The sequence below is a fragment of the Pantherophis guttatus genome, chromosome 4 (assembly GCF_059756535.1).
Source record: "Pantherophis guttatus breed Tessera chromosome 4, ASM5975653v1, whole genome shotgun sequence".
NCBI classification, from domain to species: domain Eukaryota; kingdom Metazoa; phylum Chordata; class Lepidosauria; order Squamata; family Colubridae; genus Pantherophis; species Pantherophis guttatus.
Window position 1 is genome coordinate 27,629,562 of NC_142066.1, and position 17,554 is coordinate 27,647,115.

A 17,554-nucleotide genomic window follows, 5' to 3' on the forward strand; every position below is an offset into this window, starting at 1 on the left:
AAAATTATATTTCGGTGTCACCCTTATAATCTACCCCAATCAATCCCACGTATGCAGATCTCAACTGAACCATTTTGTTTAAGTACTCTGCTGTGTTAAACATTATTTTCAGGTTCTGGCCGCACATAAAGTAAGTTGTTTTGATATAAGTGAACAGTCATGAAGTACAACATCATGTGACCTCATCGTCCAGCAATGAGAATCCCAGCACTTCCCATGGTTAATAGAATCCCTATGGTTGTTAGGCAAGGATCCACCCCAATCCAAGGCATTCCTGGCTTGGTCCCTCCCAGCCCGGGGACTGCCTCCTCTGCCTTCTCTTTGGCTCCCTCACAGGCTTATCATCCCCCCACCCCCACCCGGGTCTCTGCCGCTTGGACCACCCTGCAGTCCACCATCTGGGAAGAAAGCCAGCAGTGATTTGGCTAAGGCTGCATGTGGCCTTGGGAAGAAAGCCTAGTGTGGCCAGCAGCTACATCAAGAAAGGCCGGGCCAGATGCGCCTTGTCAACAGTGGATAGAAGAAGGTGGGGAAGGCCAGCTGGGAGCAGCAGAGCTGGCAGGGTGAGGGGAATGTGGGCTGGCAGGCCAAATGGAGCCCAGGGCCAGCAGAGCCCAGAGTAGCAGGACCAGCAGAGCTGGTGGAGGGCAGGGTGGCCCTAAGGGCAGAGATGGAGGCAAGAGAAAATAGGTAGGGAGGAGTTGAAAAGCACCCCTGGAGTTATTCATTGTCGGTGGTCTGCAAAGCCCCTGAATTCTGATCACATAACAACAGCAGGGGCACTGGAATGGCCATAACTTTGGGGACTGGGCAGTAACATTCACTCATTGCTGCCGTAATGTCAAACAGTTGCCAATCTTGAACTTTGTTTCCACTGTGTTATCCTGCTGTTTTATCTGCAATTATTAATTACTTTCAATTCTGCTGTGCATTTGTTGTCCTATTTTTTTTTAGTTCAAAAATGAAAAAGCTTAAAAAGATAATAGTGAGAAAGTCCCTGGCTGTAATAGCTTAAAGGTTTTTAAAAAGTTGCACGTAAATTAATTTTGTTTTGTTTTTTGAAGGCTATTTTAATCGGCTCGGATTCAGTTTGAATAATCAAATCAATTTTATGCATTGAATTTTCAAATCAGATTGCTTTGGAAAATTGGTTTGCAATTGCCTTCTGATCAAATTATTTGAGTTGAAGCTGTCACACAGCCTGACGCTGACGGGGCTTAAAGAGGGCTTCTGTGTAAGTGACGAGTGCCCGATTGAATGATAACTGGACCAAAAAGAATGGTGCTAACAGACATGGTTCCAAATAAAAACAGCAGTAGAATGCAGGTGTCTCGCTAATTAATCAAAAAGAGCCAAAAACCATAAAGCTTTAGGGAGCCTTTTTCAACCTGGGTTCTGACATGTTTTGGTTTAAAAGTTCATCATCTGGGAACATTGATCAGGTGGCCTTGGGCTGATAGTTGCAGTAGATTGCAATGTTCAGAGGGAATCAGATTTGAGGAAGAAATATTTTTTTTAAGAGGCTGCTTTATTAGGGCAGCTTTCCCCCATCTGATGTCTTCCAGATGTGTTGGATTGTAGCTCTCATATTATGGCTTAGTGTTATGTGCAGAACAGACTGATGTACACTTGAGACTGTTGAGAGTCATGGATCTGGATTAACAATTATGCCTGCGGATAGAGAGAGTTGTGGAAGGGGGTTGATACTCTCAGTTCCTTCAGCTGTTGCTCCTCTTAAGAGTATGATCCCTCTTTAAAATGTCTTGACTGGAGCCCTTAGAGTGCCAGATAAGGGAGCTGAATTTTGATAGGGATTGTTTTGAGCATTACTGAGCTTTGAAGTAAGCGTTTTGTAATGCATTTGGTCATGATAAGGGATGAATTGCTGTCCACAAATCTTCCAGTGCCATTGGAAGAAAATCAGTCATAGTCTTCTCGACCAGCTTCGAGCAGTGGGATGGGCAGAATGGTGGTATTCTGTCTTCCCTTCTTCTTCCAGGTCTGGTTCCAGTTTATGTGGATAGGAGAGGAGACACCCAGCATATGGCTCCCGCTACATGGGGCTCAGTGCATTCTCCTCTCCTCTTTAATATCTGCATGAAACCTCTGGGTGAGATCATCCCTTTATTTGGGATGAGGTATATCATAAGTGTACAGATGATACCCAGCTATATATGTCCACCCTGGGCCATCTGAGCGATGCTGTGGAGGTCCTATTGATGTCAGGTGGCTGTGGGAGACTTGATGGAGAGCAAGAAGCTTTGGCTCAACCCTAGAGAAACCAAGTGACTTTGGGTTTTAGGATCCTCTTGTTCTGGGGACTTCCCATAACTTGTTCCGGATGGGATTACACTCTCCCTGGACTTGTGGCTCCCACTCAAGGAGGCAGCCATGGCTAGAAAAGCAGTGTACAGCTTCATGTTGCACATCAGTTGCGCCAATTCCTGTGGTTGACTGGGGAATTCTGGGAGTTGAAGTCCACAAGTCTTAAAGTTGCCAAGGTTGGACACCCCTGGTTTAATGATGCACTTTTATCTACCTTTCCTCTGTTGTAGTTTTCATAGCCCCTCCCTCTCCTAAGAAGTCTGCCTCCTCCACCAAATGGACCACTCTTGGAAAAAAGATGTGCTCACTCACTCTGCATAGGTGAAGCGAAGGCCCAGACTCTGTTCGTGATGATTAATTCTCCGTAGGTCTGCTGCCCTCCAACCACTGTTCATTTCCATCACTGATCTGAGTGGCTGTTCCTACAATTCCAACGTGACTCTGCAAGCATTAAACTCATTCCTGGGGTCTGTGGAGATTCTCAATCTTCCACGTTATAGTTGTCTCAAAGGTGCTTTTTTTCCTTCAAAAGGCAGCGACTGTTTTTTTCCTGAACTGATGAAGCTTCTTGGATGAGAAGTGAAACTACTACTACTACTTCTCCTCCTCCTCCTTCTTCTTCCTCCTCCTCTTCTTCCGCTTCCTCCTCCTCCTCCTCCTCCTTCAAAAAACTCCAGTTGCCTTTTGAAGAAGAAAAAACCCCCATCTTTGAGATTCCTTCCCAGGGCTCTCCTTGTCAGCTCCTTCCTGTTCCTGTGGCTCTTCCAGAGGGATCACTCCCCTCCCCCAATAACCCCATCCCATTTTGTCCTCTTTTATTTTCAGCTCCTTGTTTATTTTTGGCACCTTCTTCCCACTTCCCTTGACCACCCCTCCATGCCGCATTTCCTCCTACTCCACCCTGTTGTTCGTAAACGGAAAGCAAATAAATTCTCACAGAGGTATTAATTAAGATTTGTGCCATCGTGGTAGATTTCTTTTTTACTCTGTTTGCATTATGGAAAGATGTCTAGGTAACAGGACCACACAGAAAAAAAGTCTAGACATGGCATGGGCTATTTTCCCTCCTCTTGACACCACCAGTCTTCTGCCTCTGTTGTGTTGAAGTATGAAAAAGTGATTACTTTTTGGGGAGGGCTTGGGATGATGTGATCAGGAAAGTTGGAAAGTTGGGATAGAGAGAAATATTTCTCCTTAGAGTTTGTGGAAGGAGATTTCCCTTCTCCAGTGCCTGGCTTTTATAGAGTACAGATAGAAGGAGCAGAATATTCTATATCTGCTGCTTCCTTCCTCCTCTCTTCTGAGAGTTCACTTCCCTACATCCAGTTTCCAATTCCCTGTGTAGCTGCCAGGCTGATGCTTCACAGACATGGACGTTAGCATAAAAATATGTCTGCCTTCTCCCACAGAGAAGGCATTCACTTTTCTAGATACTATCAGGTTGTGGCCCTTGTTACCCTGTGTTGGAAGAGCGTAGGGCAGGGGTGTCAAACTCACGTCGTCATAGAGGCATCACATGACGTATCAGGACTTTCTCCCCCTTCGCTAAACCGGGCGTGGGCGTGGCCAGCGCGTGACACATCCGGCCTGCAGGCCAGGAGTTTGACAGCCCTGGTGTAGGGAGAGCTGACAGATGAGCATCATAGCAGAACAGGACTCTGATCCTGGTTTCTTCATACCCTGTTTTGTTCATTTGAATGTCAGCCTTCTCTACCTGGTGGCTCTCTAGAGGGGTTGGACTTCAGTTTCCATCATTTATGGGAGTGGATGTCCATCACATGTGAACACACCTGATTGGGAAGGGTGATCCTACCTAAAGGGTTGGGAAGTGATGGTATCTTACTGATTCTTGGACATATTTCTCTACATATATCATGATACAGTTCCAATACAATTTACTTTTGCTTACTAGAATACTACTTAGGGCTTGGAGTGCTTTTGAAATTCTTGTGAGAACTGTTTAATTGTAGCCAGGAAGAGAAGTTGCGCTTGGCAAGTATACCTAGCATTGGTTCGGCCAATGGAATACTCTATATGGGTCCTTGGTGCTCTCTAAGCCTTGATTGTTATCTTGCAGACATTTCATTACCCAACTAGGTAACATCATCATGGCTAGAAGGGGTTTTGCGTTGCTAATGTCATCTAAATGGGTCATGAAACATCGGCAAGAAAACAGCCAAGCTCGGAGAGCACCAAGCCACCCCACAGTTCAATCCTTGAGGTACAAATATTCTTCCAGAAACTGAATATATCGGGCATTTCAAAACCTGGGAGGTGATGGGCTAGTTGATTGGATTGGGCTTTTGCAATCCAGTGTGGAAACAGCTTTGAGAATGGGAGGTACCCTCCATCTGTCTGTCTTCTCCTCCTTCCTCTCCATGTGTCAAACTCCATTCCATGCCTCTTATGTTGTGTTTCTTCCCTCCCAGCCCCCTGCAGTGGCCGACGAAGACCTACAGCTCCAGCTAGCCCTTAGCTTGAGCAAAGAGGAGCACGACAAGGTTAGACTGCTATCACGCCACCCCACTCAGTTCTTCCTGAAATAATCAACTAAACTACTTTCTCTGAGCTAGTCTTGACCTTTCACACTTTTCTAACTAACGTGGCATTCTCTGTCTCTCCAAATCCCCATCCAAAGGAGAGCGATGGCAACAACCTCTCTTTCAGCTTTAGGCTTCATTTATTGTCCACTATCTGGTGAATTGTCCATTTTTCAATTGGCCAGTTTCCAAGTTTCTCCCAGCGAGAGGCTCGGTAATAAAATCGGTCAATCCAGGTATCCTAAGCTTGACCGAGCTAGGACTTGAACTCAGGCCTACTAAGACATTTGATGAATGTCTCCAGAAGCTTGGACACAACATCCTGGAAGAAAATGTACCTATGAGTTGTTGATGGGGGAAAAGGGATCAGATACTCAATTGAAAAGAAGTTGGAATTCTTGATGTCTTTTCAGATGTCTTTTCTCACCTTAGCTGAAGATGAGGTGGAAAAGCAAGAAAAAGAAGACCTTTAGTGTGTAAACTCTGGATTTTACTGGATTCAGCCAGTAGATGAAAGATAAAATACTAGAAATTCAGCCAGTAGAAATCCTGGAATGACAGGCTAACGCTGAGATTGCTGGGCACCCAGAGGGTCATATACTTAGTTTGGGGCCCGAGGGAGTTGCAGTGAACAGAAGATGCTTCCACTTGGACTCTACTTTTATGAAGTATTGGCAAAAGGAGCCAAAATTCAGGATTCCCATTATTTGGCATGAACTAGTTTGTTGGAGGGTTAGAACAGCATCTTGCTCACTTCTCTCTCTCTCTTTCTCGGATGTTTTTTTCTGAAGATAACTTTTCATGCAAAACAGAAACAACAGTAGCAGATGCTTCAAAGTTGATCTGATCCCTGGCCAAGCTGCTGCTCCATCTATATTCTGGCTCTTGCTCTCTCCTTGCCAAAGGTGAGTAACCACCTGTCACTTTCTACTGCCTCCGTTAATGTCTCTGTCCTTTTCACAACCCTCTTACAGGAAGAGCGGATCCGCCGTGGGGATGACCTTCGCCTCCAGATGGCCATTGAAGAGAGTAAGAAGGAGACGGTGCCTACCAAGGAGGAGGTGAGGTGGAAGAGACAGGCTGGGAGCTGCCTACCATGGTGGTTAAAAAAGATCTCCCATGGAAAGGGGTGATGTGGGTGGGAGGAGGGCAATGTGGAGCAGCAAACGATTTCCTTCGTTGCCCCATGGGGTCAACTCCAGGAGGCATCTCGTTGGCATCTTCTGAATGCTCAAGTAGAAGATCTGTCAGGCATAAGTTACTTAGGAACAGGAGTTTTAGTTCAGAGTACTTCAACTTTATTACTACTGTGTTTCCCCAAAAATAAGACTCTGTCTTATAATTTTTTTGCCACCAAAAAAGGTATCAGGTCTTATTTTTGGGGGTGGGGAGGGATGTCATCCACTGACTTACTTCACTTGCACACATCGTCCTTGGCCTCTTTGTTGCTATCAGAGGCCTTCAGGAACTTCTTAATCCGGCATGGCCAGCAAGCCTTTCCTGAAGGCCTCTGTAGCTGATAACAGAGCTCCGGATTGATCCGGAGCTCTGTTATCGGCTACAGAGGTCTTCAGGAAAGCCTTGCCAGCTGCAGCAAAAGAAATGGGCTGAGGTGCGCGAGGCCTGGCTGCAAATATCAAAGGTAAGTAGTAGGGCAGTTCCACACACACACCCCATCCCCACCCTACCTTAATTTTTACCTGTGCACCCTGGAATGGGCGGGGTCTTAATTAGGGCTTATTTGGGGTGTAGGGCTTATATTGGGCGCACATGTAAAAATCAAGCTAGCACTTACTTTCTGAGTAGGTCGTATTTTCGGGGAAACATGGTAGTAGTTCTCAACTTACAACAGTTTATTTAGTGACCATTCAGAGTTACAACGGCATTGAAAAAAAGTGACTTGTGAACCATTTTTCACACTTAACGACTGCTGCTGCAGCATCCCCATGGCCACGTGATCAAAATTCAGATGACTCATATTTGCAGTGTCCCAAGGATCATGTGATCACTTTTTGCTAGTTTCTGTCAAGCAAAGCCAATGGGGAAGGCAGATTCACTTAACAGCCGTGTGTTACTAATGTCAAATGACAAATGTCTTGCTTAGCAACAGAAATGTTGGGCTCAGTTGTGGTCATAAGTCGAGGACTACTTGTACATGCTACCTGTGCACAAGAATCTGATCTAACAGTCAAGACAAATTGGCACCAGATAAAAGTCAATGGAATTGAAAGGTGTCTGGACTTACCCTGTTCCCCCCAAAATAAGACATCCCCTGATAATAAGCCCAATCGGGCTTTTGAGTGCATGGCAATAAGGCCAAGCGCTTATTTCAGGGTTCAAAGAAATATAAGACAGGTTTTATTTTCGGGGAAATACGGTAGATTAATGGAACAACTCTAGATTGATGATGCCCTTGACCCCTCCTTTGATCTCAGCCCAGTCATCTCCTATAAGACCCATGATTTACTCTAGCAAAAACATCTCTTAGCCATCTTGTGAAATAGTTATTATTTTATGGACACGATTTGTATCCCACTTTTCTGTCCCAGAGAGCACTCAAGTCAACTAATACCATTTTGTATCTTCTTCTTCTTCTTGTATCTTCTTCCAAAGAACTTTATATGTGGAAGCTGTGGCTTTACCTTTGCGCAAATATTATGTTGTAAATAAAAGCAAAAGGACCACCTTCTGCCACCGATAGCCTCCCACCGGCCAGTACACTCCCACAGAGAGGGACTCCTCAGGGTGCCGTCGGCCAGACAATGTCGGCTGGCGACTCCCAGGGGGAGGGCCTTCTCTGTGGCAGTACCTATCCTCTGGAACGACCTGCCCCCGGAGATACGTAGGATCCCAGATCTCCGTGCTTTTCGCCGTGCCCTTAAAACTTTTTTATTTCATCAAGCCGGGCTGACTTAACCCCCACTTAGATATTTTTAGATATTTTTAATTGTTAATTGATTTTAGTTGGGGTGTTTTAAATTTATTGGGCCAAAATTTGTTTAATTCTTTTTTTAAATAATTTTAAATTTTGTATGTGATGTTTTTATTCTTGGCTGTTCACCGCCCTGAGTCTAGTGGGAGAAGGGCGGTATAAAAATCTAATAAAATAATAAATAAAATAAATAAAAGTGAATATAAATCAAAATCTCTCCCTTGATTTCTGGGTGGCTTGCAGGCGATATCCTGGATGTTCTGTCTCCCTTTTGTGTAATAATGTCAAGTGTTGAAAGGACTTTGAAAATTTAAATGACACTTCCAAAATAAAAGAAAAAGAAAACCAGAAGTAGACCTTAGTGTAACGAAGCCTTTGAATTCAATTATTGAGAGCAAGGTGCCTAGCTATTGCAATTTGCTCTGGTTCATAATAAATATTCAAGCAAATATACCAATTCTGTCCATTTCTAAGTTAGAACAAAGATTTTGTTTGTTTGTTTGTTTGTTTATTTATTTATTTATTTGTCATAGAGAGGTCATGCAATAACTGATATACAACACTAATAAAATGCAGTATCTACAAACACAAATATAAGTTTGTTTGTTTGTTTATGAAATTTATTTACCACTCATCTTGTATCCAACGACTCTTGGCAGCTCACAGCATAAAAACAGAGCATTAAAAAAACATTAAAATCAACAATCATAGCAACACAGCAGAAAAAAATCATTAACGGTTTAAATAGAGCATCAGCAAATATATATAAGACTTTTATATATAGGTCTACATTTATGGTTGAGTGTGAATCTGTGCCTTGGCTCACTAGTCCTAGTCCACATTTCTAACTACATTCCAGCAGGATGCTCCAGTCTAGATCACGGGTGTCAAACTCGTGGCATCACGTGGTCATGTGACGTTTCGTGACTTTTTCCCCCTTTGCTAAACCGGGGGTGGGCATGGCCAGCACATGATGTATCCGGCCTGCGGGTTGCGCGTTTGACACCCTGCTCTAGACCAGGGAAAGGGAAGAAACCGCTGGATGTTAAATGAAACAGTGAAGATGCGCTATAATTTTTCTCTTTCCCATTACAATCTTTGTTGCCTTCTCTATCACCCAGTCATCCTTGATGGACCTTGCTGATGTCTTCACTGCTCCACCACCTGCTGATCCGTGGGGCACTCAGCCTCCTCCTGCTGACCCTTGGGGTGGCGCCGCCATAGTTCTACCCACAGCTCGTACGGACCCATGGGGACCCCCTGCTCCTGGAGCAGCCCCTGCAGGAGATCCATGGGGAACTTCCGCAGCACCTCCTGCACCCCCCTCGGACCCCTGGGGAGCCCCGCCAGCTGCCAGCGCTGACCCCTGGAAGGCCGAAGGTAAGATCGAAATCTGGGCAGGATCAGATGCTTGAAACATTCTTCATCATCATTACTTCGTAATGATGATGTACTTGTGTGGGGTTCCTCTTCTGAAAAGATCTTTTAAGAGGAAGGGGTGGGCAACATGGGGTCCCATTGCAATTCATAAGACCTATGGAGGAGTGTTTATGACAGCTGTCTCCTCTGCTATGAGCTCCTCAGTGGAGCGTAGAGAAAAGAGTGTGGAGCAGGGGTAGGTAACTACGGTATATGTCCCAAAGGTGCTTTTTCAGGAAGCAACTGGATTTTCTTGGTGGGTTTTGTTTTTCTTTTGAAGACGTTTCACTTCTCATCCAAGAAGCTTCTTCAGCTCTGACAGGATAGTGGGGAATGGAAGGATTTATATTCCTTGCATCCAGCTGGTGATAATCTGCATCCTTTTAGAGAGTTGTTGAAGCACTTGGAAGTTTATCTGCGTCCTCAGGGTCACCTGAGTAACTCTCCTGGTTCTAAAAGTTGACTTTTAGCTATACAATTTGGGATGAACACCCTTTGAAAGGTATGGGAGTAGGAATGGATTTCCAGAGGAAAAATTGCAGACTACAAGAACCAGGAGAGCTACTCAGGTGACCTTGAGGATATAGATAAACCTTCAAGTGCTTCAAAGACCCTCTAAAAGGATGCAAATGACCAACTACCTTCAAGGAATATAAATCCCTCCATTCCCCATCCAGTCAGAGCTGAAGAAGCTTCTTGGATGAGAAGTGGAACATGAAATTTCTCTTTTTTTAGAGCTGGCTCATGCTGGATTATTATTATTTTTTAAATCAAGCTATCCACGGTGACCCCCAAGATTCTTTTCCTGGTCAGTCATTGCCTGTTCAGGCCTCTTTAACAAATATATTTTATGCCAACACACATCCCTTTAATTTAATTACATTTAACTGCATTTGCTGTTTGAAAGCCCATATGTCTCCAAAATGGGAATCCTTTGAAACCTCTTGATTTAACACCAATCTCTGAACGGTTTGCGGTCATCAGCGAACAGAGCCACTTCAATGCTTAGCCCAGGTTCCAGATCACCAGAATATCAAATAAAAAGTGTTGCTCCCAACACATGTTGCTGGAGGGCAGATGCTTTGCACAACTGAGAATTGTCCATTTATTCTTACTACTTATTTTATTTTTTTAACCAGCTCCCAGTCCCTGAGTGTATTTACAGTTTTAGCCCATGGCAGCTGATTTTGCTCAAGATCAGGGGGTCTCCAAATCTGTCAACTTGAAGACTTATGGACTTCAATTCCCAGAAGACTTATGGAATTCTGGGAATTGAAGTCCACAAGTCTTCAAGTGGCCACGTTGGAAGATTCCTGCTCAAGACCCTCGGTGACTGCTTTTTGAAAATCCAAGTGCACAATATCTGCTAGGTATCTTGTCCACATGCTTGTTCCCACCTTCCCAAAACTCCAAAAGGTTCAGGGGACCACTCACCTTTTGGAAGCCATTTTGGCTTAATTTCAATTACTGCTTTTTCTTTTCTGTGAGCCTCAGTCAGGAGGCTGAGATAGATTCAGCAATCTATCTAACGGGGAAGGCCGTTTCCTTTGCTCGAGTTTGAAGGTCCTTCACCAATGGAAAGCATTTTCTCCCCGATTGCCATACAGAATGCAGAATAACAGAGTTAGAAGAGATCTGGAAGGTCTTCTAGTTCAGACCTCTGTTTGCCCAAGCAGGAGCCCTACATATTCTGGAAAAATGTCCATTCACTCTCTTCTTAAAAGCTTCCAGTGATCGAGCATCATTTTGGCCACCTCACCCCTCAAAACCCTGCTGTGTTTTCCTTGTCCATTCGGATCTAAACCCACCATCACTGCTGGACAGGCTGTTCTCGAATTCCATCTCTGGCATGGTTCATTTTCTTCCCAGGTGGGACTTCTGTGGGGCCTACCACAGCAACACCCACAGACCCATGGTCATCCGGCACGGCTCCCACATCCCAAGGACAACCTGCTCCTGATCCTTGGGCTCCAGCGTCCACTTTTTCAGATCCCTGGGGGGCTTCCCCTTCTAAGCCAAGCACTAACGGCATGTCAGGTAAGGATGAGCAGTAGGGGTTTGGGGACCAGGTGCTGGGAGAAAGGGAGGGGGAGGGGCGGTGTTTCTCACTGGGTCAGCTGAAGGGGAAGGACTCCTAATTCAGGGCCTCTTCCTGCTCCCAGCTAATCCTTTTGCCCCATCCTCCCTCTTGTGCCCTATTCCTCTCCCAGCTGCCAGAGGCTTTGAGCAGTTTGATGACGGGGACAGGGATGAATTCTCTGATTTTGACAGCCTGCGCCCAGCACTGCCCAAATCTGGAAGCAGCACAGGTCAGCCTTGCTTTCCCCCCTCCCCTCTTCCCTTTCCTAGGCATGGTTCCTAATGCTCCACCCCAGTGTGTTTTTCAACCTTGGCAGCTTGAAGATGTGTGGATTTCAACTCCCAGAATTCCCCATGGCTGGCTGGGGAATTCTGTGAATTGAACTCCGCGCATCTTCAGGTTTGCCATACTTGGGAACCACAGCTCTAACCGCCCTTCCCTCTAACCTATCCAGGCCAATGGTTTGGGGACCAGATGACCTCTAGCTCCCCTGGCATGGTACAGAATTTGCATGCTCCTCCCTTTGATTCTCTCCCTCCCTATATCCTCTAATCTTGTTTGGACATTGGCTTTCCAAACTTTATATTCTTGCGTGTAGTTTGAAAGAGATGGGGAAATAATTTAATACTTTAACAAAAAAATCCAACCCTAAAATCTGGGGAAGGGAGGGTTGTTTGTGGTTTTGGGAATGAGGGCAAAATGATTCTGGACAGCCATAAACCAAGCACAACTTCTTACATACTCAACGAACTGCCCTGTCTAAAATGGAATCTGCGTTTTCCATCCATATTCTCTGTGCTTCTGGATTTTTACTCCTCCCTCACACACCTCCTCTCTCTCTCTCTTTCTCCCTCTCATTTCTTGTTCCACAGGTGAACTGTCCCTCTTAGCAGGGGAGGTCCCTGTCTCTCAGGCTGGCAGTGGCAAGGACAGCCCCAATGCTTTTGATATGGCTGCCATGGCTGGGTCACTGCCAGAGACCTGCAAGCCAATGCGTAAAACCCCTGAATCTTTCCTGGGTCCCAACGCAGCCCTCGTCGATCTGGACTCTCTGGTCAGCAAACCTTCTGCTCCATCCAGCAGCACCAAGGCTTCGAACCCTTTCCTCCCCCCTGGTAAGGGTTTGTATGCTTTGGGATGTCGGGGGCGGGTTAGGGCAATTAAAAAGGGCTCCTACTCATTGCTGTGCTCAAGGAGAATCAAACTTGGTTTGAGGTGCAGGAAATCTGTTCCATTGCACTGATTTCACTGGGATAGAAATCAAAAGGAATCATCCTTGTCTGAATTCATTATAGATAACCCTCGACTTACGACCAGAATTGAGCCCAGAACTTACATTGCTAAGTGAGAAATTTTTTAAGTGCGTTTTCTCCCACTTTACACCTTTTTTTCTTAAGTGAATCACCGCAGTTGTTAAATTAGTAACATGATTTGTTAAGTGAATTTGGCTTCCCCACTGACTTTGCTCGTCAGAAGTTCGCAAAATGTGATCACATGACCCTGGGACATTGCAACCATCATAATTATGAACAAATTGTCAAGCATTTGAATGTAAATCACGTGACCATGGGGATGCTGTAATGGTCGTAAGTGTGAAAAATGGTCATAAGTCACTTTTCAGTGCCGTTGTAACTTTGAACAGTCACTAAAGAAACTGTTGTAAGTTGAAGACTACCTGTATAAACAACACTGAAATCGGACTAGCCAGTTTGGTCTAGTGGTTAAGGCACCAGGGTGGAAAGCAAGAGACTGTGAGTTCAAGTCTTGCCTTAGCCATGAAAGACAGTTGGGTAACTTTGGGCCAATCACTGGGAGACTTTGAATTATAGTCCCACTTTAGGCATGAAAGTCGGCTGTGAGTGACTCATGGTCTCTCAGCCCTACACACCTCACAGGGATGTTGTTATGGGGAAAATAGGAAGAAGGTGTATTGGATATGCTCGCAGCCTTGAGTTATTTGTAAAAATAATAAAGGAGGGATACAAATAAATAAAATAAAAATTCTTTTTTGAAACAGCTTTATCCCAATTTGACTGTCTGACAAAATGTTAAATTAGCAACCCCCCCATTGTTCTCAGCTGGCGTGAGAATTATGGGGTGTGATTGCCAAAAGTATTTCAGAGTAGTGGTTCATGTTTTGTCTGTGGAGACCAAGATTCAACTTCCCACTTCACTTTAGGGCTAAAGTTATCCACTCTACTGGATAACTGAATCAGTCACGGTCCCTCAATCTCGCCTACTTCAAAGGGTTGCTGTGGCTATAAAATGAATAACTCCATGCGTGTCATATTGAGCATCTGAAGCACAGGTGTCAAACTTGATTGCATCACCTGATGTATCCCGACGTTTTTTGCCTTTGGAGAGCTGGGGTGGGCGTGGCCTGTGCTGATGCATCTGGCCTGCGGGCCGCCAGTTTGACACCCTTGAAAATGATCGGTAGGAAATAAAGGTTGTAAGACTAGAAAGGTAGAAATTTCTTTTATCTCAATGGGTGCCCATTTGGGGAAAACTATTTGAAGGTTTATTCATAGAACAGAGTTTGCTGGCACTAAGCAGGGCCAGACTGACAGGTAGAACCTTCTAGAACGGTGTTTCGCAGGCTTGGCAACAATATGTGGACTTCAACTTCCAGAATAGTCCAGCCAGTATGCTGCCTCAGGAATTCTGGGAGTTGAAGTCCACACATCTTCAAGGGATTGAGAAATACATTTCTAGAGGATGCGTTAGAACAGTGTTCCTCAGCCTTGGCAACTTGAAGACGTGTGGACTTCTGCCAGGCTTAAGCAACTCCCCCAATAGCCAGACCTTTGGGGTTTTTAGGCTCAAAGGAGGCCCTCTGAGCATCTCTATAATCATCCTTTCTTTTCTGTCTTCTTGCCTGCTGCAGGTTCAGCTCCCGCCCCATCTGCCTCGGCCACCAATCCATTCCAGGCAGCAGCAGCCACTCCACTGTCACTCAATCAGCTCCGTGTCAGTCCAGTACTTCCGTTGTCCCAGCCAGCACCACCAGCGTTTCCTGCCACAGCTCCAATGGTCTCCGTATCCCCCATGGCTCCTGGGATGCCCTTAGCCTCCGTTTCCCCCATGGTGGCGGTGCAGCCCTTGGGGGCCGTTCCACCTCTGGGGCTCCCTGCCATGGGGCTGCCCCCACAGAACCTGCCCCCTGCCGGCGTTGTTCCCAGCAGCACTTCGGCCTCCACCCTGGGGAGCACCAACCCCTTTTTGCTATAACTGGGGGACCTTTGGCCCGGTGTTGACCACCCAAACATCCCCTTTTGCCCTTTGTTCCCCATTGGCAGTGGGGCCCCTCTGACAGCAGCCACCGAGCAGGGGCAACTGGATTGGGGTGGAAGGAAAGGGAGGGACCTAAGTCCTTGCAGGCCCTCCACCCCCATGTTGGGAGGTCAGCAGAGTCTTTCTGCAAATTGGTTTCCCCTTTTTCCCCAGGCCCGCTCTGCGCGGACCTGGAAGGATCCGTTTCTACTACCAAAGTCGAGGGAGCCACAGTGGCCACACCCAGTGACTAATTCAATGGGGAGGAATCTACTCACAGAAGCAGAACTGGGGGAAGGGGGGGGGCTGTTCCTTAAAAGTGATCTTTGAACCCTCTCCCCCCCCTTTTTTTTTGTGTTTGGGGAGTACCTATCCAAATTTGGGAGGTAATGGCAGATTTGGAATATTGATTTTTGTTTTGTTTTGTTTTTTTTGTTCATCAATCTCTGTCTTCTCCTGTGTTAAAGGATAGAAGAAAGGGAAATTGCTAACTCCCTACCTCTGTGATGTTCCACATGAAATTATTTTGGGAAATGAAGACCCAACCTTTAAAATTAATGTGTTTTTTTTCCTTAGATACTCCCCTTCCTTCCCTTCTGAATGTTTGTTGCATCTTCTTCTACCTCCCTCTCTCCCCACAACCTCCTAGCTGGGACCACTTTTTCTGGTTTTTTGGGATTTTTTTCCCCCCTTGAGGAAGTAGGAGGTGGTGTGTGTGGGGGGGGGGGGTAACAGGAACAATTGACACCTTAGAATACATCTCCCTCTGTTCTTAGGATCAAGAGAGATGCCACTAACTTAATGCCAGAGACCAGAACTAAGTCGTTGCTCCTAGGCCCCCGACCCCTCAAACACCTTCTTTCTCCAAACGTTGGACCCCGAAAAAAATATCCTTTTGCAAGAAATGCAGGATCTTGCTAACATATTGAGTGGGTCAACGGTGGGGAGGACCTTGAAACACTCAACACAACCTACTGTGAAGGGGAATCTGGAAGCCGTTGAAGGCCGGGCCTTCTCAGATGCTATAGAAAGGCTTTAAAGGCAAAACCTCCCACGCTGGACCACAACTGGACTTGAAAGGCTTTCTTGGCCCATGTCTTGGAAGGCCTGAAAGACAGAAGCCCCTGCTGTGGATTTTGGAACATCAGGATCTAAAATTCTCTGCCCTGGTCTGTGGGCCATGGCCGACTCAACCAAGGAGCACAAGGAATCTACCGGAAACAGTGGGGCTTGGTGGCCAGCAGAGTTGGAGAAGCTCTTCCTGCCTCTGGCCCAGTGGCCTTCCAGACACGGCCTGTGTGGCAGCGTCCTTCCGTGTCTTTGGGGGTTGGACACCCTGTGACCCACCAGAAAAGTGCCGTTTCTCAGATGCACAGCCAGACCAGAGACCTGTGCTTCAACCAGCGCAACTGCGAAAGAGCCTCGAATCTTCTTCGGACTGGTGGGGGGAGCAGAGGGAGGGACAGGAGATGTTGGGTGGTCACTTTTATCCCTTCTACAGCAGCAGCAGCTTTTGGGGGAAGGGAGTCATGGCTGTGTGTGTTTGTGAGTGTGTGCGTATGTGTATGTGTTGCTGCTTTTCTAAATTCCTCTTTGATGCTGGGGAGGGGCACTCGTTAGCACCCAGGACAATCTGTTCTGCCTTTCTTTTCTCCCCCGTCAAATAAATTCTTTGAATGTGTTTCCTATGCCCCACCCCTCCCATCATGCTGGGGTTGATTTCTCCCCCCCCTCCCCCGATATCAGTATATTTGAATCATTGTGTCATTTGTTGGGGGTGGGGAGTGATTTAGCTGTGTGTGACCCTCCCCCTTGGCTGAGTCCCCCTGCCTCCATTTCCCCCTCCCAGGTTCCTGATCAATTCTGGTATGCTTCAGAAAAAAAAATGCTATTACTGAAATGTAATAAATGGAAATTCTTCTATGGCATCCAAAGGCTTTGGCCCCTTTGAGATTTGCTTTGTAGGGAAATGGGCCGCGGAGGGAGCGTTGGGCTGCTTCATTTAGCAATAGCAGTAACCCTTAGACTTAAGTACCGCTTCACAGTGCTTTACAGCCCTCTCTTAAGCAGTTTACAAAGTCAGCATATCGCCCCCCACCCCCAAACAATCTGGGTCCTCATTTTACTGACCTCAGAAGGATGGAAGGCTGAATCTACCTTGAGCCGGTGAGGATCGAACTGTTGGCAGTCAGCAGAGTTAGCCTGCAAAACTGCATTCTGAGCACTGCGACTGGCCCTTCCCATCACAAGGCTTCCCTGGATGGCAGTCAGGAGTCCAGGAGATCTAGAGAACAGCCCAACTAAGCATGTTGTGTGTTTGACAAGCAGTGAGCCCCTCCTGAATTACTCTTCCCCTTTGTGTTCCTTACCAAATTCTTGGGTTTGGGGTGGGTGGGGGAAGCAAGGAAAGAGGCTGGTTAAGCCAAGGTTGTGTGGCTGCACAAGTGACGAGGATACAAAGCTGTCCTCTCCTTGCAAACTGCTTGTCCTGCTTGTCCTCTCCTTACAAACAAAGCAGAAGCACAGCCTCCTTCCAAAAGAAAAAGAAAAATCTACAGATAGTCCTTGATTTACAGCCAGGATTTGTGATAGTCATTATCCACCCACCCCTGCAGTCACATGACTCAACGTCAGGCGATTGGGTTGCATTTATGGTCGCTTGTGGCCTCTCTTGGCCACAGGGCTGCCGTTTACAATGGCTTTGCCAAAAACTGACACTTAGTTCTGGTTTTCGGGAAAACTATGCTCACAGCAAATCATTGCTTCATTTAGTGACCATGGTGTTTGCTTAGCAACTGCCACAGAAAAGGTGGTAATATCAAAGTTGGTCATATGACCAACCTGTTTTACTAAGACCGTAATAAACAGGCTCCATGACAGTCATAAGGTGAGGGCTACCTGTATCTTGATTTAGGAGGACCAGCGTGAAAGGTCTAATCAAAGCAAAACATGCTTCCAGATGTCATGCAGACTGCCAGACAAGTT

At 46.1% G+C, this 17,554-nt stretch overlaps 1 protein-coding gene across 7 annotated transcripts in view; it reads left to right on the forward strand.

The window, feature by feature from the left end:
- Positions 1–16,503, forward strand: part of EPN1 (epsin 1) — a 30,122-nt gene extending 13,619 nt beyond the window's left edge. For 2 of the 7 annotated variants that reach the window (XM_087891823.1, XM_087891824.1), the window contains exons 4-10: positions 4,755–4,826; positions 5,840–5,926; positions 8,919–9,177; positions 11,086–11,253; positions 11,427–11,525; positions 12,169–12,411; positions 14,184–16,503. In XM_087891823.1, coding sequence (XP_087747949.1) covers positions 4,755–4,826; positions 5,840–5,926; positions 8,919–9,177; positions 11,086–11,253; positions 11,427–11,525; positions 12,169–12,411; positions 14,184–14,527 — 1,272 coding nt within the window. In that variant the 3' untranslated portion in view covers positions 14,528–16,503. The remainder of the gene's footprint in view (positions 1–4,754; positions 4,827–5,839; positions 5,927–8,918; positions 9,178–11,085; positions 11,254–11,426; positions 11,526–12,168; positions 12,412–14,183) is intronic. The other 5 variants (XM_087891827.1, XM_087891828.1, XM_087891825.1 and 2 more) reach the window with 3 other exon arrangements.
- The last annotated feature ends 1,051 nt before the right edge of the window (positions 16,504–17,554 follow it).